The 21919-nt window shown below is 48.6% G+C and overlaps 1 protein-coding gene across 5 annotated transcripts in view; it reads right to left on the reverse strand.

Annotated features, from left to right (window-relative positions):
* The window catches only part of INPP5F (inositol polyphosphate-5-phosphatase F), a 116469-nt gene continuing 94550 nt past the window's right edge, over window positions 1-21919 (reverse strand). The window contains exons 14-21 of one of the 5 annotated variants that reach the window (XM_060171175.1): window positions 19667-19784; window positions 13830-14028; window positions 6345-6416; window positions 5593-5666; window positions 4697-4825; window positions 3792-3879; window positions 1038-2229; window positions 1-525 (exon numbers count right to left, since the gene is read on the reverse strand). In XM_060171175.1, coding sequence (XP_060027158.1) covers window positions 1080-2229; window positions 3792-3879; window positions 4697-4825; window positions 5593-5666; window positions 6345-6416; window positions 13830-14028; window positions 19667-19784 — 1830 coding nt within the window. In that variant the 3' untranslated portion in view covers window positions 1-525; window positions 1038-1079. Of the gene's footprint in view, window positions 2230-3791; window positions 3880-4696; window positions 4826-5592; window positions 5667-6344; window positions 6417-11719; window positions 12569-12641; window positions 12968-13829; window positions 14029-19666; window positions 19785-21919 lie in introns of those variants that run through there. The other 4 variants (XM_060171176.1, XM_060171178.1, XR_009544624.1 and 1 more) reach the window with 4 other exon arrangements.

The following is a 21919-nucleotide window of genomic DNA, read 5'->3' on the forward strand; positions in this document are numbered from 1 at the left end:
TTAAATTCCAATGGTATTTTATTTTAAATAGTCACAACATTTTACACTTCAAAAAAAAAAAAAAAGGACACCACTAATAAATAACAAAAGTGGAAATACTTGTCAATGTTAGGACAAAAGTGGAAACACAAGTTACAATAGACAATGTTAGCTGAGAATCACTTCAACTGTAACACTTAAGGATAACATCAACCAATACTTGTTTGGAGTAAGGTGTGCAACTCCCTTGTTTTGTGGACTTACAGAAGCCCTGGCTACATACGGTTAGGGTGATAGTCAGAAAAGCCACTTTTTAGGACAACCATGCTTCATATTTTTTTTTTTTACCAGTTAGTTGTGATAATTTACAGGTGTTAAGGAATGTCCCCCGGAGAGAACTGCCACCTCAAGATTCCACTGGGAATTAATTACCTATATCCAACAAATGTACTTACACTCCTGAAAACAGGATTAAATATGGGCCGACGTCCACATCTGATGCCCCAGGTTTTCTGAATGGTTGGCAAGTATTCAGCACTTGTAGTCCTGGGTATAAGAGGTGACAGTATTTTGGGAAAATTAAGATTGAATAGGCAGACATTTGACTGCAGTGACCGAAGTATCAACGAGCTTTTCAAAGGGAATGGTCAGATCATTTGAACTAAATTCTCTATATTAGAAATGTTTTTCCATACTATTAACACTTCCAAGTCACTAAAAACTAAAATGTACCTTTTAGACAATACAGAACTTGACAGAATAAAGCCAAATTACAAAAAGTATATATTCCTTAACTGCCTTCATACCCATTTTTTTAAATGCGTCAACTTCATACACTCTACTCACCCATTCAAAAAAAAAAAAAAAAAATTATTACTTGCCAAGAGACAAACTACTCTGTAGTGTAAGCTACTCAGATCTATACATTTTAGGACTATGCACTCCTGCCGTTTACTCCCCAAACCTCGAGACACTCAAGTTCAGACTCCTTTTAAAGGCCCGACAGACGTAATTAGTTGTCCCTAGACTCAAAGACAGGACAAGTTAAAAGCGCCTACTGTGTGAGACTTCCTTAGAACCGGAGGTTCTCGGGCTGACAGCTAAATCTGAATGACGCGTGTTTGACACTGCGTAAACATAGTTTTCAGTTCATTTTGCTGAATTTCGTTCGCCATCTCAGGCTCTGCAGGGCTCTTCTGCACCTTTGCCACCGCAAAGTTTATCCTCTGCGTCAATCCCGCCTGGGTCATAGTAGCGACCTGGGCCATGGAACTGCGAATCTTTGCAAAGGGAGAGACGGCTCTGCTGCTGCTCTCGGACGGGGAAGGAGTTACACGAAGCCCTGTCTCGGGGTCAGTCATGCTGGATCCAGAACCAGGGGTCTTTTGAGATACAGCCGGGAGGGCTGGTTCAACTGACAAGAACTGTGGGCCAGTTGAAGACGACACATCTAACTGCGATGGCCGCGGAAGTACCTGTCCTGCTGATTCTGATGGAGTTTCTTGGCCAGAAGCTGCGTCGGACACTTGGTTTCTCTCATTTTCTTGCTGAGAAACAGACTTGGCCCCCGAGAGCTGCTGGGTCATTTTGTTTTGTGCGTCCTGTACAAATCGGTGGCAGTAGACGTCCACAGGCTTGGCAAAGCCAGTCAATACGCTTATGCTGTCGGCCGAAGGACTTTTTGTCAGAGGAGAGTCAGAACTCTTTCCAAGCCCACTTCCACGAGCGCCCATGATCTCTGAAGGAGCTGGGCCGCTAACGTCAGTGCTGCTAAGAGACTGGGATCGACTGCCTAAGCGAGGTGCCGAAGCTATGATACCACAGCTCGGGAGGACGTAGTCTACTGGGACCACGCTCTCCAAAGAGTTAGCTAGCTGCCTGTCTTCGTCAGACTTGGAGTTTGTGAGGAAGTCGTCGGAGTGGTACGAGTCGTTATCGGAAGACGTTTCCCCTTCAGACTCTGCTTGCACTTTATTATCCATCACACCTGTGCTTTCCATGGTTTCAAGACTGCTATCTGATTTCCAAAGATTCACTTTTAAGTTTGGCTTGAGAAAGTTAACTTTCACTTCAGGCTTTGTGAAGTTCCCTAGCTTTCGTAGATTACTGATGTTTACATTGGATTTGGTCTGTTTCACTTTTTGATTTAGAGATGAAAATTTGCTCATTAAAAATTTTTTGCCTTGGGCTAGAGACCCTTGGTTTTGTGATCGGATGCCAATGATATCTTCATGAGGTTTACTGCTTTTCCTATAAATCAGGAGAGAGAGAGATGGGATTCACTATGGGATCCAGTCTACTGGTTGCAATTAGTAGAAGTGAAAACTAATTGAAGTCAGTTCCAACTTCATGAAGGCAGTGCGTTACTAACTGGTAAAACACTATGGGTAGATCACGCTGTCAAAACACTATGGATTGATCATGGTATTAAAAGAGGATTAATGCAATTTTTTGAGATACCTGTTTTTAAGATTTATATTACTGATTACATATGGAAGAGAGTTCCACGTGAGACAGCAGAGAAAAACCAGAGCACACTCTGGCACATCTGATGCAGGGAACTGAACCAGGAATCGGAGCCCAATGCTCTAGCAGTTGAATCATATCTCTAGTTGAAAGGTAGCTCACTCCTTCCCAGTAAGTCTCAGCAACAGCTATGCACAGTACTTCACAATCACAACATACCCAAATTCAGGCTTGGCACATTTCAAAGGCTCCACAGCCACAAGTGGCTGCCAGCTGGGGACAGTGTTCAGTTTACCTGAGATCTAAATGGGGTCTGTCTCTCTCCATCTATCTCTCTCTCTCTCTCTCTCACACACACACACACACACACACACACACACACACACACACACACACACACACGAAAAAGTGAACCAGCAGTGACATTCCATTTGTAAGGCCTCGATTCCACCAACAATAATTTCCATCTTTCTTACCATGAGTGCTGAAAACTTCCACACCTTGGACTGAGCTGCCCACACCCATTCCAGTTTGGCTGGAGTAAGGGACAGGTAACTGGGGGAGTTCCATCTCTAGGCTACCTGTGGGTTGGCTGAATTTATTTGAAAAGACGAGATGTTTATGAGAACTAGTCTTTTAGTGCCCTTTGCAGTCGTGATCACATAGGAATGGGGGCCGCTGGAGTCCCGACACAGTGGTTACTGGTAACACTGAACAGGATCTTCCTCTGTCTAACAGACGGCTCTTTGCTACTGGAACGTGGGCCACGAGACTTGCTCAGCAGTGGAATATCCTCGGCCCACATGCAAAACTCTAGTGTTTAATTAGCTCTCTACTTTTACTTTCTCTGGATAAATGCTCCTCTCATGAGCATATTCATGGTGTTTTTTTGTTTGTTTGTTTTTTGCCAGTCATGCTCAGCTCTGGCTTATGGTGGGGCAGGGGACTGAACCTGGGACTAACCATTATGATATTTACCTCCACCTTTTTTCTTTTTGACAGAGAAAAACTAAGAAGGAAGGAGGGGAAGCAGGGAGGGAGGAAGATAACCTGCAGCACTGCTTCACCATTTGTACGGTTCTCCCCCTGCAGGACGACTTGGGGGAGGTGGGGCGGGCTGAACCTGGGTCCTTGAACACGGTAACATGTCCACTCTACCAGGTGGCACCACGCCCAGCTCCTATTCATGAGTTTTGAATATATCATTTGTGACCGTAAATGAAACGAAAAGCTTTCTGAACCCTAGAAATTTGACAAGTCCTTCTAAAGAACATGCCACATAATGTTGTGTAAAACTCTGGATGCTGATGTCTTTACTGGTGAGGGAAGAATCAAAGACGACTCACCTCTCGAGTTTTTTTTCAACTATCAGCACATCCAACCCCATAGCTTGCTTGGTGATCTGCAGCATCTCTGCAATGCACTGAAGGGTGTCTGAAACGCAAACACGACAGCTGGAGCCCCAACAACATGCTGAAGATTTGTAATTCTAGCCCAGAACCTGACATGAAGTTTGTGGTCTTAAAACTAGATAGAAAACCCGTTTGCTGCAAATCCCTCTATTAATTCCAAATATCCTAAAGTAAGTCTTTTTTTTTTAAAAAAAAAGTTTATTTACTTCTTCCCTTTTTGTTTCCCTTGTTTTATTGTTGTAGTTGTTATTGTTGTCGTCACTGGATAGGACAGAGAGAAATGGAGAGAGGAGGGGAAGACAGAGAGGGGGAGAGAGACAGACACCTGCAGACCTGCTTCATCGCCTGTGAAGCGACTCCCCTGCAGGTGGGGAGCCGGGGGCTCGAACCGGGATCCTTACGCAGCCGGTCACCAGTCCTTGCGCTTTGTGCCACCTGCGCTTACCCCGCTGCACTACCACCTGACTCCCGTAAAGTAAGTCTTAACAGAGTAGAGAACCAAGTTAATCAGAGCTGAAGGTTATGCTAAGTCTCGTTTGCCCGAACAGTGTGCTTTATCCAGGCACTAACCGTGAATGAACAAGAGAAGGTCCCTGCCCACAGTCTGAGGTGTAGGGAAACGCGACACCCACGTGGCTAAATAAAAAATTCCATCATTGCTTCCCGTGCCCCAAATTGAGTCAGTTCAGATAATCCCCTGCTGTGGTGCGGGGAATAAAGCTGCAATTCAAGGTCTCAGAGCTCAAGGTTAATCCCCCTGGAGCGTCGGCCAGGGACAGCATATACGCCCCTCAACCCATTTTGGCGGACGAGTCACGGAGCAGCTGCCTCTGCCTTACCTTTGCCGTCCTCGTCCGGACTGCGCGTGGCAGCTCTCAGTGTGTGGAAATAGCCGCTGGCTTCTTGATGCCTGTAGTGCAGTCGCATGCAGGAGAACTTCGGCTTTCCGAAGAGAGTGGGCTCAGGACCTAGAGATGCAGATGAAGATGTGTGAGACACCGTTCACGGGACTTGTTCTTTTTACTCTTCTGAGATAACACGCATTCTTCAGTTACGTAATGGTTGTTTTTTTTTTTTTTTTCCCCTCTCTTAGTAAAAAAAAAACTTTTTCAATTGGGGGAATTAAGGGGTTTATAATAAATATAGTAGTTGGTACACGTATAAAATGTTCTCAGTCTCCTGCAAAGCTCTTTCCTCTCCAGCCTAGGTCCTTCACCACCACCAAGCACCAGGACCTGAAAATATCCACCCCCTTCCTGAGCTTCCCCTGTGAATGGCTGGGTAGCTCGAACCCAGGTCTTCACGCATACACCCTGTGCTCTCCTATGTCTTGGGCTTCTATATAGCACTTTTCTCATAATCTAAAGGGGAGCACAGAAAATACTGAGAATATAAAGTTAAAATTTCTTTTTTAAATCACTGCACTGCTCGGCTCTGGCTTATGGTGGTGCAGAGGATTGAATCTGGGACTCTGGAGCCTCAGGCCTCAAGAGACTCTGCATAACCATTATGCTGACTCCCCCCACCTTCTTTTTGTCCTAATTATCAGCTATTCCTTGAGCCTTACATTGATCTTATAAAGTAAAAAAGAGGAGGACTGTAACTGTTATAGAATGTATCCATCATTGATCTCTAAGTGATGGCAGGGACGTCACTCTTTCTGGTCTTAGAGGCTACTTGATTAACCTGACCCTCCGTGCTTGCTTTCCGGCTTGTTTACCATGTGATGACATACCTATTTCTATTTTTTCCAGGTCTTCTAGACTAAGCCTTTGATACTGGTTTACTTTGTCAATTTCATCATCGTAACTGAAGAGAAAGAGTAAAAAACAGGATTATCGTAGTTAGCAATGTATCTCAGGTATAGCATTAGTAATTACTATGCAGTTAAAAGAGCCCAGGACATGGCAGTGAACATGACATTGGATTATTTGATTTTTTCCTTTTATTTATTATTTTTTTGCCTCCAGGCTACCGCTGGGACTTGGTGCCTGCACTATGAATCCACCGCTCCTCGAGGCTATTTTTTCCCCTTTTCTTGCCCTTGTTGTTTATCATTATTATTATTGCTGTCGTCGTTATTGGATAGGACAGAGAGAAATGGAGAGAGGAGGGGGAAGACAGAGGGGGGAGAGAAAGACAGACACCTGCAGACCTGTATCACCACCTGTGAAGCGACTCCCCTGCAGATGGGGAGCCGGGGCTTGAACTTATGTTGGTCCTTGTGCTTTCTGCCACCGCCGGGCTCCCCTCGCTGGATTCTTAAGCGAGGTCGGGAGTTGGAGCCCCGCCATGACGCGCTGGTGCTCTTTCTCAATGAGCACGCATCCTCCGTCTGAGGACGACTCACACAACACAAAACCCACCCAACTTCAACCTTACCCGGTGGGTTAGACACGCATATTGAAACGGTTGCTTTGTGAGTGACAGAGGAGATAATGATCAATACACCCCGCACCAGGAAAGGAAGCTGCGGGAGTCACGTACTAGGCGATGTAGTAGGCGGCGTTGGACAGCAGCAGGAGCACCTCCACGTCCCTGTGAGTGGCGTCCATGAGGCTGCGGACAGGGAAGGGGGAGAATTAGCCGCCCGCTCCGAGCAGACACACCCGGGACACGACGGCTGGAGCTGGCGGTGAGTGAGTACGCTGAGAGACGGACACCTAGCAGGCGCCGCCATCTGGGTTCAAGGCCCTGGGCGGCCAGGCAGGGCTGCGATGCCTCTCTCCCTACCTCCCCCTCCCCCCTCGACTTGCGTCTCTGATGACAAGGACGGCGACGACAATAACAGTACAGCTACGGAAGCCGCGTGGCAGGCACACTAGCGACCTAGACTCGCGCACGAGACCCGTCCCCCTGCCTAAAGGCGACACCCCTCCGCACTGCATGCTCATGGCGCGGGGGGAAGACGACCAGATGAGGGGGAGCCGATGGGGGCAGCGGAGGGCGATGGCGGCGATGGCCCCGCGCCGGCCTCCCGCCACTCACCTTCTCCCGTCCGGAGGCGGGCGGCGGGGGGCACTCTCCTAGCAGGGTTTTGGTCTGGGGCTCGCTTTTCGGCGCGGGTGGGGGGAGGCCATGAAGCCCGGGCCGGGGGTGGCGGCGCCCGCACCCGCTCCGACTCGCACCCGGGGCTTGTCCATGGCGGGGAGCGAGGCTCTGGGCCCCCGGGGCGGTTCAGATTCGATGGGCGGCGATGGCGCGGGGGCAGCGGGGCCCCGGGCATTTCAGACACACAGACACGGACAGACAGACAGACAGACAGACACCCCGCCCCACCCCGTGCGTGGGGGAGCCCTCCCAGGGCGGAGACCCCGGGGCAGCGGCCGGCCCGGCTCTACTCCTCGTCGGCCGGCGGCGGCGGCGGCCCAGGGCGGGCTTCGTGCCACAGCAGGTAGACGAACGCGACGAACAGCAAGTTGAGCACCGAGATGGCGACGACGCAGGCGTAGAAGCTGCTGTCCTCGGCGGACAGGCCCAGCAGCACCGGGAACACCACGAGCTGGCAGGCGAAGAAGAGCGTCACCGGGACCTTGACGAGGACGCCCGCGTACAGCAGGCCGGTCCGCAGCGCCGGGCTCAGCGCGAAGCTCCAGCCGCCCGGCGCCGCCTTGCTCGCGCCCGCTCTGGGGGCCGGCTGGGCGGCCGGCGAGGCCCTGGGCGCCCGCGGCATCGCGCCCGGGTGGAATCGATGGCTGCGAAGCTCCGGCCTGCGGCGCCCGCGGCCTCTGCCCGGGTGGGAGCGATCCATGCTGCCGCCGCCGCGCCAGCCTCCTAGCGCGCCAGCCTCCTAGCGCGCATGCCCGGCTCAGTTACCGCGAGAAGTGGTCAGCCTGCAGCAGAGCCGCAGCGGCAGGCCAGTGCGCATGCGCAGCCGGTCGCCTAGCAGCCGGAGAATCCGGTGGTCTGGGTACCGGAACTGCGGCGCTTCACGGAGCTAGAGATGGGGTGAACCCCTACCTGCGGGGCCAAGGCACTGCCCGGTCACTTCCAGTCTCTGAATATTCACCTTCAATAGAATTCTGCAGTGGAGCTATTTCAGTGCAGAATAATTCATCCTCTCTGGCATTATGCTATTCCACTGCAGAATACTGTGCCCCAGGATGGTTCCGTAGCCCCCATGTCCACTTGGTCGATTCCAAATTACATTCCTCCATGAGGATCATTTCTGGAACCATCCGTTCCACCCCGGTTCCATGGCTGCCAGTTCTTAGCAACATCGCCCCGCCAGATATTCGTCGGGATGCGGCATCATCTAAGCTCATTTCCCACGTCTACGCTCGACCGGACCTGCCAATATACGCGGATATCTTCACCCACCCTGTCCAACGCTTGACGTCTCGTCACCCAGTCTGGTCCCCTACGCCTACACTGAACTTCTCTGTTCCAGTCTCTTGGAAACAGAGCTGGCAGTCAGCTGAGGTAAAGAACAAACACCTCATCACAGACCCCTGCAAGCGTCAACCCGGCTCTGACCTAGCACGTTATGATCGGGCCCTCCTCAATCGCTATCGAACAGGCCATGGCCGGTGCGCCGCTATGTTCCATCGCTGGGGAGCCAGAGACGACCCGAACTGCCCCTGCGGCTCCAGACAGACTATGACCCACATAGTCAACGACTGCCACCTCTCCAGATTCAAAGGAGGTCTCGAAACTTGACATCAGGCTCAACCTGACGCTGTTGACTGGCTACGGAAGAAGGGCAAACGCTAGAAGAAGTGCAGGGGGTTGGGAGACACCCTGCTTTATCTACCACGGTGGGGAGAGCCCTCAAACAGACACTGGAGCCAACCCACCATCGTTCACGGGGGCCGCACACACTGCCCCCACCCTCGCTGCGGAGAACTGCATCCAGGGGTGGCCCGCTGGCAGACGGTTTAAGTGGCGTCTCTCCCATTCTCAGGACTTCAATCTTTTGACATGTTTTTGATCTGTCATTCAATCTGCGGCGGGGGGGGGGGGTGGAGGTCCATAGGCCTAATATGTATTTTATATTACAAAGCATATTATGATACATATTATTCAATATATCATATGAATATACCCCTATAAAATACATCCTAAATATCTAAAGTATGAGTATGAATATACAGTATTGGGGAAGCAAGTCTAGAAAACACCAGAGGAAGCCAGGTATTGTTTCTCTGATCTGAGAGAAAAGAGGAAAAAAGGCAGGATGCTCGAAAGTAGTAACAGGTATAGGTGTGACTTAGAAAGGAGGTGAAGGCAGGAATGTAGGAAAAGACAGGCCAAAAAAGGGATATATATATATATATATATATATAGTCATATATAGCTATAAAGTCAACCCATATCTGTGACCATGGGAGAAATACTGCAGTTTCCCACAGAGGGGATAAGAACACAAAACTTGAGTGTGGGAATATTATGGAATTACACCCCTATTATTTGAAATCTTGTAAATCAAAATTAAATCACTAATCCAAATCATTATACAATATTTAAATACAGAATAAGTCTACAGCCATACACCCTGAGCACACCCCCAGCTTGTCTAAATACAGAATAAAAATAACGTTGCTGCTGGAGCCAGGTGGTGGCGCACCTGGTTAAGGGCTCACATTACAGTGCACAAGGAGCCAGGTTCAAGCCCCCGGTCCTGTTGCTGTCTCTTTGCGGCGGCACAAGCACTCCCTCTTACTCTCCAACTCAGGAACCCTCCAACTCTCTCTCTGGAACTCAGGAACTCTTCAACTCTGGAACTCTGGCGGGTTTCCTAGGGGCAGGGCCAAGCGGGCCGCGAAATTAACAGGATTGATGCAATTCTCTTGGTGGGGGAGAACTACCCAATGTAAAGCATACAACACGGTCCCCACCTGCAGAGGAAAAGCTTCACAAGTGGTGAAGCAGAGCTGCAGGTGTCTGTCTCCCTATCTCCTCCTCCCCTTTCAATTTCTGTCTCTATCCGATCATAAATAAAATATTAAAACAAAACCTTTGCTGTACTGCTTGATTTAGCTCTTCCCTTTACTACCACTGCTCACCTCAGTTACTTGGCGTTCCTCTTCTGCTGCATTTCATCTGAGGCTCCTTATCAGTGATTATTTCAAGGCAGGAAGTGATGGCAAATTGTTAGAGCTTCCGTACATTTGAGAAGATCTTCGCATCTCTCTCATATTTGAAGGAAAATGTAGCAGCTGGCAGTTCTGAGCTTTTAGATTCATGCATTCAAACTTTTTTCTTTTCTTTAATTTTTTTTTCTTGCCTCCAGGGTTATTGCTGGGGCTCAGTGCCTACACCATGAATCCACAGCTCCTGGAGGCCAGTTTTTTTTCTTCCTCTTTTGTTGCCCTTGTTGTTGTAGCTTTGTTGTGGTTATTATTGTTGCTGTTTATGATGTTTGTTGTTGGATAGGACAGAGAGAAATCGAGAGAGGAGAGGAAGACGGGGGGAAGAGAAAGACACCTGCAGACCTGCTTTACCGCCTGTGAAGTGACTCCCCTGCAGTGGGGGAGCCAGGGGCTCGAACCAGGATCCTTACACTGGCCCTTGCGCTTTGCACCACGTGTGCTTAATCTGCTGCGCTACCGCCTGACCCCCTAATTTTTTTTTACTATCTTTCTTTATTGGATAGAGACAGCCAGAAATCAAGAGGGAAGGGGTGGCAGAGAGGGAGACACTTGCAGCCCTACTTCACTACTGGTAAAGCTTTCCCCCTGCAGGTGGGGACTGGGGGCTCGAACCCAGGTCCTTGCGAGTGGTGATAGGCGCGCTCAATCAGGTGCACCACCACCTGGCCCCAAACTTTCTTTTCCCTGTCACCAGAGTTGTCGCTGGTACCTACACAACAAATCCACCATTCCTAGCAGCTGTTTTCCCATTCTCTTTTTTTTTTTCCCTCCAGGGTTATTGCTGGGCTCGGTGCCTGCACCATGAATCCACCGCTCCTGGAGGCCATTCCCCCCCCCCTTTTGTTGCCCTTGTTGTTGCAGCCTTGTTGCGGTTATTATTGTCATTGTGACGTTGCTTTGTTGTTGGATAGGACAGAGAGAAATGGAGAGAGGAGGGGAAGACAGAGAGAGGGGGGAGAGAAAGACAGACACCTGCAGACCTGCTTCACCACCTGTGAAGCGACTCCCCTGCAGGTGGGGAGCCGGGGGCTCAAACCGGGATCCTTACACCGGTCCCTGCGCTTTGCGCCACGTGCGCTTAACCCGCTGCGCCACCGCCCGACTCCCTGTTTTCCCTTTTTCTTTTCTTTTTTTTTTTTACTAGCTAGGGCAGAGAGGAAGTGGGGGGGGGTTGAGGGGGAGAGAGAGAGACTGTAGACCTGCTTTACCACCTGCAATGCTTTGTCCTACAGGTGGGGAGTGGGGGCTCGGTCCCAGGTCTTCAAGCCCCTTAACGTGGCTTCTCAAGCGCCCAGCCGGCGTCAACCCCTAATGTGCTCTCTACAGTTGAGCCAACAGGTGGCGCTGTGGTTGGGCGCCGCTATGTTCCCTCGCTGGGGAGCCAGAGACGACCCGAACTGCCCCTGCGGCTCCAGACAGACTATGACCCACATAGTCAACGACTGCCACCTCTCCAGATTCAAAGGAGGTCTCGAAACTTTACATCAGGCTCAACCTGACGCTGTTGACTGGCTACGGAAGAAGGGCAAATGCTAGAAGTAGAAGAAGAAGAAGAAGAAAAAGAAGAAGAAGAAGAAGGAGAAGGAGAAGGAGAAGGAGAAGGAGGAGAAGGAGAAGGAGGAGAAGGAGGAGGAGGAGGAGGAGGAGAAGGAGGAGAAGGAGGAGGAGGAGAAGGAGGAGAAGGAGGAGAAGGAGGAGAAGGAGAAGGAGAAGGAGAAGGAGAAGGAGAAGAAGAAGGTGCGAGGAGGGCAGGAGGAGCTATACGGCGCTTTGCCGGGCAGACTGCATGCCTGGGAGGAAGGGTAGAATAGAGATTCGGCGCCGTGTTTGGGGCCATTCTCTGACCTCTGGAGCTTGACAGTGTTGGGGGCGGCGGGGGGGCTGACTTGTTCCCTTCTGGTCACTCAGATATGGCACATCTGGCTGGCCACGCGGCTTTATCAACAGCTCTCATCAGCTTTCCCCCAGATCTGCCAGGGGGCAGGGAGTGGTGGGCGCCCCTTACTGCTCATGAGTACAGTCTGATGATGCCCCCCGAAGTCAGCGTCCAGCACCTAGAAACTTCCCTGGAAGCCAAGATCTGCTGAGTACCGTCCAAGATGGCGCGGCTGCCAGGAGCAGCTGTGTCCGGGAGTCTCTCTCTCTTTCCCCCTTGCCCCCCACTCTCTCTCTCTCTCTCTCTCTTTCCCCCTCACCCCCCACTCCGGCTACGCGCCTGCACCCACCTGTGGCTAGGGAGCCCCGGTTGTAGTCTGTAGAGGTTTCGATGCCTTTTTCTTGTCTTATTTTACTTTTTTCCCCGGTTTAACGGGAACGACTCTGAGTTCCTGCTACCCCGCGGCCACGCCTCCGGAAGTTTCGTTTCTCTGCTTGAGAAGCTTCCCCTGCAGGGGCGGAAGGGAGCTGGAGCCAGGTCCTTGTGCATGGTGATGTGTGTTCCCATCTGGGTGAGCCGACACCTAGGCTCTCAATTCAGTCTTTTAAAAAAACTGAATATTGCATAACATTATTAGTCTTAATAACCTGGCTGGGGCTTTTGGTTTTTGGTTTGTTTTCGGCAACTCCGGGGGCTTCTTGCCTGCATGGTTCCACCACTTCTTGTGGATTGTTGACATCAGGCTCAACCTGACGCTGTTGACTGGCTACGGAAGAAGGGCAAACGCTAGTAGTAGTAGTAGTTGTTGTTTTAGACAGCAGGTGGAAGAGAGGGAGAGCAGTTGCGCTTTGCAGGATGCTCCCATGTGGCAGCCTGGGGCATGTGCGCCCACAGCCTGCCAGTGCGGCAGTGGGCAGACAGGAGCGGTGCTGGCGGGCATCACCAAGGCGACGATCACGGCTGGACCTTCACGCTGACCCCGGTGCGGACCGGCCTGCTGTACTGGGCTCATCAGCAAGGTCCGGGGGACGCTCTTCTTCGCGTGGCAGCTCGTGGTGTTGTTCCCCGTGGACAGCGGCTTCTAGGCCTGCGTCATCGCCATCTCGGTGCTCAACTTTCTGTTCGTTGTGCTTGTCTACCTGCTGTGGTAAGAGGTTTCTGACCCCCAGCTTCCTGATACTTGTTATTGGAAAACCCTACTGACTGTTACCTTTGCATTTATGCTTGCGAAGTATGTTTTATTTGTTATTTGTCTACAGGGTACATTCTCTTGAATAATAAATACTGTGAGGCTTGTATTTCAGGCTCTGTCTCTTTATCACAAAATCCTGACCCGGGGTGAAGTCTGGATACCTCAGAGATTCTGTCCAAAGGCAGTAGAGGGTTGTATTACTCTGATGTCTGCCTGCTGTCCTAAGGGTCTGGAGATGGTGCATGAAGGTCCAGCCGCCAACGTCGCCTTGGTGACGTGTCTAATCTCAGGGCCCTGGCAACTGGCTAAGATCCTCTCAACCCCTGCGAATCCCCCATACCTGTGAAGCACACCCTGAATTGAGTCACCCACCTCCTCTGCCGCCATCGGCCAAGCAGGATTAGAGTCCCTGGGCCAGGGATTGGGGGGGGGGGGCAACTGTCACTCAGACCAAAGCCCTGCCTGTGGCCAGATGACCTCAGGCCCGGGGGGTGCATGCCCTGGATGAAGCTGGGAGTCTGGGGGAGCAGTGACCACAGGGGACCGAGTATGTACTCTAGTTCACAGCCCTATTACTTTGTTTGCCACCAGCATTATCAGTGGGGCTCACGAGGGGTCTCCACCACTCCTGGTCACCTTTTTTTATGGATAGAGGGTGAAAAGCAAGAGAGCGAGGGAGAGAGACAGCTGCAGCATTGCTCCACTGCTGGTGAAAAACTGCCAAGCCGTCAGCATTGTAGGAAACTGCCAATGTCAGAACTGACAACAGCAGAAAGCTGTTACGACATCACCAGAAAATCATCCCAACTCACCTGGGGTCGCAGTCAATGAGGGCCCAGCCCCCGTGGAATTTCTCATCATCGAGCAGCAGTAACTTCATGTAACTTTGTAAGAGCTGGTTAATGAGCTCCTGGTGGCTTCTCTGATTTTCCTTATGCAAAGCTTCATGTTCTTTCTCCTTGGTAAATATGGAATAAAGATCTTCTGTCACTGGAATGCCTTGCATCAAATCTAGAGTAGAAAGTATTAATATCTATCACTACTTTTTTTTTTTTTCTGTAAGACAGAGACAGAGAGGCAGAGAAAGAGCGAGGGAGAGAGGAAACAGCACTGAATCTTCCTTCAGTGTGGAGGGGGCCAGGCTTAAACCTCAGGCGAGTGCACTAAGTGAGCTATATTGCCATCCCTCTGTTACTACCTTACTTTACAAATGTACTTTGAGAAAGAGAGAGAGAAAATATAAAAACAAAATCAACAAACCCACCAGCACTGCTCAGCTTTAGCTTATGGTGGTCCAGGGGATTGAGCCTGGGATGAGAGTCTCTTTGCATAACCATTATGCTACCTACCCCTACCCATTTTTGCTCTTTTTAAACTTAAAATATTATTTTTAGTTAATTTTTTCCTGTTATTTGATAGGACAGGAAAACTGAGAGAGGAGGCTAAGACAGAGAGGGAAAGATAACTGTGGACCTGCTTCACCACTCACGAAGCTTTCCCCCTGCAGGTGGGAACTGGAGGCTCCTGGTAACATGCACACTCAACTGGATGGGCCACTGCCCAAGCCCTTCTATTGTTTTTTCTATACTTAAAAGAAATAGGGAGGTGGGCAGTAGTGCAGTGGGTTAAGGACACATGGCATAAAGCATAAGAACTGGCGTAAGGATCCCGGTTTGAGCACCCGGCTCCCCACCTGCAGGGGAGTCGCTTCACAAGCGGTGAAGCAGGTCTGCAGGTGTCTATCTTTCTCTCCCCCTCTCTGTCTTCCCCTCCTCTCTCCATTTCTTTCTGTCCTATCCAACAATGACAACATCAATAACAGCAATAATAACTACAACAATAAAACAACAAGGGCACCAAAAGGGAATAAATAAATATTAAAATAAATAAATAAATAAATGGTAGGGGAAGAGAGAGAGAGGACTAGGCAGAAAGACCACAGCTCTGCTCCACCATCCATGGAAGGCCCTCTTGCGCTGTCCATGGTGCTGAGAGGAGAGACAGCACAGCACTGCTCCACCATCCACGGAAGCTCCCTTGGTGCTGTCCATGGTGCTGAGAGAGCAGAGACACCACAGCACTGCTCCACCATCCATGGATATCCCTTTGGTGCTGTCCGTGGCACTCCCGTGTGGTACCAGGGATTGGACCAACAGCCTCAAACAAAGTAATGAGTGTATTTCACCCACATAAATCTTTGTGACTTTGGACTGAGTATGTCTTTAAAAAATGATGCCAAAATTATAAGCAACAAAAAAAGATAAAAATATAAAGTTTTTTTGTTTTAAGGGGTAATGGGGATGGGAGTACATAGCATAATGCTTATGCAAAGTGGCTCTCATGGCTGAGGCTCCTTACGCTGGTCCTTGTGCTTTGCACCATGTGTGCTTACCCACTGCGCTACCACCCAACTCCCTGAGGCTCCTAAGTCTCCAATTCTATCCCCCACATCACCATAAACCAGAGCTGACTAGTGCTCTGGTAAAACAAAAACAAAAACAAAAACAAAAAAGGGGTTAATGGCCATGGAACTAAAAACACAACCCACAGGACAGGAGACAATCATTTTAATTATGCCTTGGTTGCAAATTAAGAGTTCACAAGTGGGGGTGGGGGGGCGGGCAGGTGGTGGTGCATTGCGTAAAGCAGACATAGTACTAAGCACAAGGATCCCAATTTGATCCTCTGGCTCCCCACTTTCAGGGGGAATGCTTCACAAGCAGTGAAGCAGGTCTGCAGGTGTCTATCTTTCTCTCTCCCTCTCTAACTTCCCCTCCTCTCTCAATTTCTCTGTCCTATCCAACAAATCAAAAAACCAGCCACAGGAGAAGTAGATTCACAGTGCAGGCACTGAGCCCCAGTGATAACCCTGGAGGGAAAGAAAAAAAAGAGTTCACTAAGGGGGACCAGGTGGTGGCTCACCTGGGGGTGGCCTCTGCCATGCACACAACCTATGTTTAAGTCCCAGTACAGCACTTGAGAGTATTACTACATGAGGGTAACTTTCAGTGCTATTGTGTCTTTACCCACTGCTGTTATTTCTATGTGAAAAAACCAGCCCGGGAGGCCGGGTGGTGGCACTCCTGGTTAAACACACACATTACAGTGTGCAAGGACCCAGGTTCAAGCCCCTGGTCCCCACCTGCAGGGGGAAAGCTTCACGAGTGGTGAAGCAGGGCTGCAGGTGTCTCTCTGTCTCCCTCCCACTCTATCTCCACCTTCCTCTCAATTTCTGGCTGTTTCTATAAAATAAATTATAATGAAAATAATTCAGCCCGGAGCAATGAAGCCCCAGTGGTGCCCCATTCCCCTTTGACACCCCTCCACCCCCCAATAAAAAGGAAGACTATATTCTGGAAACAAATTCCTACCGAAGTCACAGGAAAAACAAAGTAATAAAATGACAAGGCATGGCATGCCATTCAAGCTTTCGCAGATCACTGAAGCCCCATTTACCATAGCTATCTGGAATAGTGGGACTAGAAGAGGCTTGTGGGAAAGACCTGACAGTCACCCGTCTGCCTGGGGAAGCAGTGCGCACAGAACGCTGCTTGCCTCTCTCTCAACCTTGAAGAGACCCGGCTGCAGGGTGAGGAGGAGCTGCTGCTCTGGGTGGTGACCTGAGAGAGCAACAGGCCAGCGTCCTCAATGACAAACAGCCATAGAGCAACCAGCAAAAGACAGGCATCTTCTTTCGCCTCTAGTAAAGTGCTGAGACCCACTTTTCCAGTCAGAGCGCGCCCTACCTGTTGCAAATGGACCAAGCTTTTCTTTCTTTTTTTAAATTTGTTGACATCAGGGTTCTCACAGAGGATCAATGCTAGCACTATGAATATACTGACTCTGGCAGCCATTTTCTCTCTCTCTCTCTTTCTTTCCTTTTTTCCTTCTTCCTTTTTTTTTTTTTATTAGATAGGACAGAGAAATATTGAGACGGGAAGAGGAGATAAAGAGGGGAGAGAGGAGACACCTACAGACCTGCTTCACTACTCGTGAAGCTTCCCTTCCCCACAGGTGGGTAGCAGGGGCTCGAACCTGGGTCCTTGTGCATGATAATGTTTGCACTCAACCAGGTGTGCCACCGCATGGCCACTCAAACATCTTTATTATTATTATTTTTGAAATATTTATTTATTTCCTTTTGTTGCCCTTGTTGTTTTATTTTTGTAGTTTTTATTATTGTTGTTCTTGATATCTTTGTTGTTGGATAGGACAGAGAGAAATGGAGTGAGGAGGGGAAGACACAAGGGAGAGAGAAAGACAGAGACACCTGCAGACCTGCTTCACTGCTTGTGAAGCGACGCCCCTGCAGGTGGGGAGCCAGGGGCTTCAACCGGGATCCTTACGCCGGTCCTTGTGCTTTGAGCCACCTGCGCTTAACCGCTGCGCTACCGCCTGACTTTCAAACATCTTTATTTTTAATGGCATTGTTATCTCTGGGGCTCGGTGCCTACAGGAAGAATCCACTACTTCTAGTGGTCATTATTTCCTCATTTTCATTTGCTAGGACAGAAAAATTGAGTGAGGAGGAGAGGAAAAGAGGGGGAGAAAGAAGCTGCTCTTCTGCAAGTGGGGTCCTGTCGGTCTGCTTCTGGATTCTGCTTGTGAGACCTTCTGATTTTATCATCACATTGGGTTCGCTTGTGTTGCTTGCTATGTGTTCTGTTTGCACGTCCACTGTCGGCTGGGCATACCCTGCCTCTGGGATATTGGTTTGGTCTACCACCCCCACCCCACCCCCGCCTCTGGGACATTTGGTTTCATCATTGCTGGTTCGCTTCTTTCTTCTCCCTGCCCCCTATCATACGTACTTCCTTGTTCCTGACTCTTCCACCAGAGGAGAGAGATGCAAGACAGAAATGAGTTGTGATTAGATTAGATTAGTTTGCTGAGCCGCATCCCCGCTCGTCAATAAAGATTGAACTGCTTTCTCAGCTCAGCCATGAGTCCCTGGTCATCTCTGTCTCCCGCCCGTGAAACTAGCCCGGAAGGGTCCAGGGGCTTTAATTCGGGTCCTTGATCACAGTGATGTATGTGCTCAACTGGGTGTGCCACCACCTGGTCCCTGGACCAAAATCTCTAGCATGAGATTTCTCAAATCTTTCACCAACCTAGCTAGATTCCATGATTTCAGGCATAATTGTTAGGCTAATAAAAAGGACTGGAGGAATAGTCACAGAGCTCAAAGCTCTTTCATTTAATTTAATATAGAAAAATCTACATTTACTTTAATCCTATTAGGTAACACTTTCATTGCAATGCAAAATTAAATTAAAAATACACCAAGGCATTAAGCCCACACCCCACTTTCTCTTCACAACAAAGACAATAAATAGCTGCGCAGGATAATCTCTAAATCTGATAACCTAATCTCGTTAAGTCATGTTACAGGAACAAATGGTGTGTTTTTCTACAACAAGAACATCTGATAAGTGCCATTCAAGGAAATAAAATCATCTCATGGGGGCTGGGTGACAGTGCACCTGGTACTAAGCGCACATAGTACGAAAGGCAAGGACCCGCACAAAGATCCCGGTTCGAGCCCCCAGCTACCCACTTGCAGGGGCGTTTGCTTCCCAAGTGGTGAAGCTGGGCTGCAGCTATCTTTCTCTTCCTCTCTCTCTCTTTCCCTCCTCTCTCAATTTCTCTCTGTCCTATCCAGTTTAAATGGAAAAAATGGCCTCCAGGAGCAGTGGATTCATAGCACCAGCACCAAGCCCCAGCAATAACCCTGGAGGCAAAAAAAAAAAAAATCTTATTAGGCTATCACCTCAGCCTTGAGTAATGAAAAAATAAACAGAAGGTGGAGTTTTCTGTTTGCTGAGGTTTTGGTTACTTTACTCCTTTTCCAGGAGCCTCAGCCCTACATTTTGTTGCATGAACAGCCATCTGAGAAATACCAATAATGAGATAAGTGTCTGCTCTTCTTATAAAATCTAACCTTACAGCCAGAGATGTGGTACAGTGGCTCCGGTGCTGGCTTTATCATCATGAGGACTTGGTTTTGACTGTCAGTTCTGCATATGACAGAATGATGCTCTCTTTTCTTCTCTCCCCCCTTTCATAAATAAATACATAGTTTTAAAAGTTTTAAGTCTGGGCAGGGGTAGATAGCACAATGGTTATGCAAACAGACTCTTGTGCCTGAGGCCCTCTCAATTCCCAGGTTCAATCCCCTGCACCACCATAAGCCAGAGCTGAGCAGTGCTCTGGTGGAAAAAAAAAAAAGTTTCAAGTCCAAGTTATAAGTCTAATTTATTAGGTAACACGTTAAATACAGAAACGCAACTATAAGGTTGCGTTTGGATATTGGATAAGGTTGCGCAACTATAAGGTGCAACTATAAATACTGCTTTTTGTAACTATGTCACAGAAGAATAACATGTTTAGAAAAAGTATTTCTTTTTTTTTTTAAACTTCTTTTTTTAAATTTTCTTTATTTATTGGATAGAGACAGCCAGAAATTGAGAGGAAGGGGGATATTGAGAGGGAGAGAGACAGACAACCGCAGCCCTGCTTCACCACTTGTGAAGCTTTCCCCCTGCAGGTAGGGACTAGGGACTTGAACCCGGGTCCTTGCGCACTGTAATGTGTAGGCTCAACCAAGTGCGACACCACCCGGCCTCGAAAAAGTATTTCTGTTCCTTACCTATAACAGCTTGTCTATAAGCATCTTTAAACCGATTTAGGTAGTATCGATTCGCTGAGTTAACTCCATCTTTCATGACGCCTGCTAACTTCCTTTCTCCTGTCCTTGTAAAGTCACCCTGTGAAGGAAAAGGTTATTTTGATAATTTCATCTTTTTTTTTATCTTTTTTTTTTGCCTCCAGGGTTATTGTTGGGGCTCAGTGGGGCTCACTATGAATCCACTGCTCCTGGCGGTCACTTTTTTCAGTTTTATTGGATAAGACAGCGAGAAATTGAGAGGGGAGGGGAGACAGAGAGGGGGAGAGAAAGATAGATACCTGCAGACTTGCTTTACTGCTTGTGAAGTAACCTCTCTGCAGGTGGGGAGCCAGAGGTTCGAACCGGGATCCTTGTGCAGGTTTCACACTTCATACTATGTGCACTTAACCTGGTGTGCTACTGCCTGGCCCCTTTTGATAACTTCTTCAAGTATAAGAATTCTCCCAGGGACAGAGTCAAGATGACGGCTTGGAGACAACACCTGCAGTGAGCTCTGCAAGGAAGCTGCTTTCAACCTGGGAGTCTTGGGAGAGGCCACCAGGTTCCAGATGATACCATGATGCCAACCCAACTTCCTTGGGCAAAGGACTCCACCATGTGTCTTGGAGTCCTGCTTCCCCAGATCCCTGCCCCACTAGGGAAAGAGAGAGACAGGCTGGGAGTATGGATCAACCTGCCAACACCCATGTTCAGTGGAGAAGCAATTACAGAAGCCAGACCTTCCACCTTCTGCACCCCACAATGATCCTGTGTCCATACTCCCAGAGGGCTAAAGAATAGGGAAGCTATCAGGGGAGGGGAGGGGCACAGAGTTCTGGTGTGGGGATTGTGTGGAGTTGTACCAAGTTATCATTTTTGTCAGTGTTTCCTTGTTATAAAAAAAAATGCCCCCAAAATCAATGGAGGGTTTCAATTCAAGATTGAAATGTTCTTCCTTTTTTTCTTTTTCTTTTCTTTTTTTTCTTGCCACCAGGATTATCACTGGAGCTCAGTGCCAGGACTGAATCCATCGTTTTAGGCAGTTATTTCCCCCACCTCCCTTTTCTACTTTATTTGATAGGACAGACAGAAATTGAGGGAGGAAGGGGAGACAGAGAGGGAGAACGAAAGACAGACACCTGCACATCTGCTTCACCACTCATGAAGCATCCCCACATAGGCAGGATCAAGGGTTTGAACCTTGTGTGTGGTAATATCTGTGCTTAATTGGGTACACCACTGCCCGGGCCCCCAAGATTGAAATTCTATACATTTTCATCATGTAGTTACAATATCTACTAGGGTTTGACTTCGGTCCAAATATTGGTAAATAGTCATGCTGTTTTTGGCATAAACACTTCACAGTTAGATGGTAGTTTAAAGTAAAGTCACTCTTGGCATTTTGTGTTATTTCTCTCCCCCTTTATCTCTGTTTCTGTCAGAAAGAAAAAAAGTGGGGTGAGCCACACCTGGGAGCAGTGGACTTATGCAGGTACTGAACGCCAGCAATACACTGGTGGAAATAAATACAATAAAAGTGTTTCCCTTGTTTTTCCACAAAACTGTCAGAGAATTTTGTAGAGATGTAGCATCTTAAAGACAAGAAAAGCAAAATATCTTTCTTCCCGCCCAGTTCCCACTATTTCTTTCTCTCTCTTTCTTTCTTTCTTTTTTTTTTTTTTAAAGATATGTACTTATTTATTTTTTACCATAGCACTGCTGAGCTCTGGCTTATGGTGGTGTGGGATTGAACCTGGGACTGTGGAGCTTGAGGCCGGAGAGTCCCTTTGCATAACCTTTATGCTATCACTCTACCCTAGTCCCTACTATTTCTATCTAACATAATCCCAGAAAAAGGGCTTATCCTGAGTGGTCAGGGAGGTGGCACACTGATTTCTCAAGCATGAGGTCTTGAGTTCAATCCCCAGCAGCACATGTACCAGAGTGATATCTGGTTCTTTCTCCCCTCTTATCTTTCTCATGAATAAATAAATAAATTCTTAAACAAACAAAAAAGGTCTTGTCCTGAAATTGACAATTTAGGGAAGAATATGTCACCAATTAGTTAGACCTTTGACGAAATCTAGAATGGAAGAGACTGACACAAATGCTGTATCAAAGGAAAATCAGAAAAGAACTTTGGTTTTTCCTTGCGCATTGCAAAAGTTCGCACTGTACAGATAACAGTTTGCTGTCTATCACCTCACATAGTGAGGTGTGTGATGAGAACACTTA

Source organism: Erinaceus europaeus, chromosome 14, assembly GCF_950295315.1.
Source record: "Erinaceus europaeus chromosome 14, mEriEur2.1, whole genome shotgun sequence".
Classification (NCBI taxonomy): Eukaryota; Metazoa; Chordata; class Mammalia; order Eulipotyphla; family Erinaceidae; genus Erinaceus; species Erinaceus europaeus.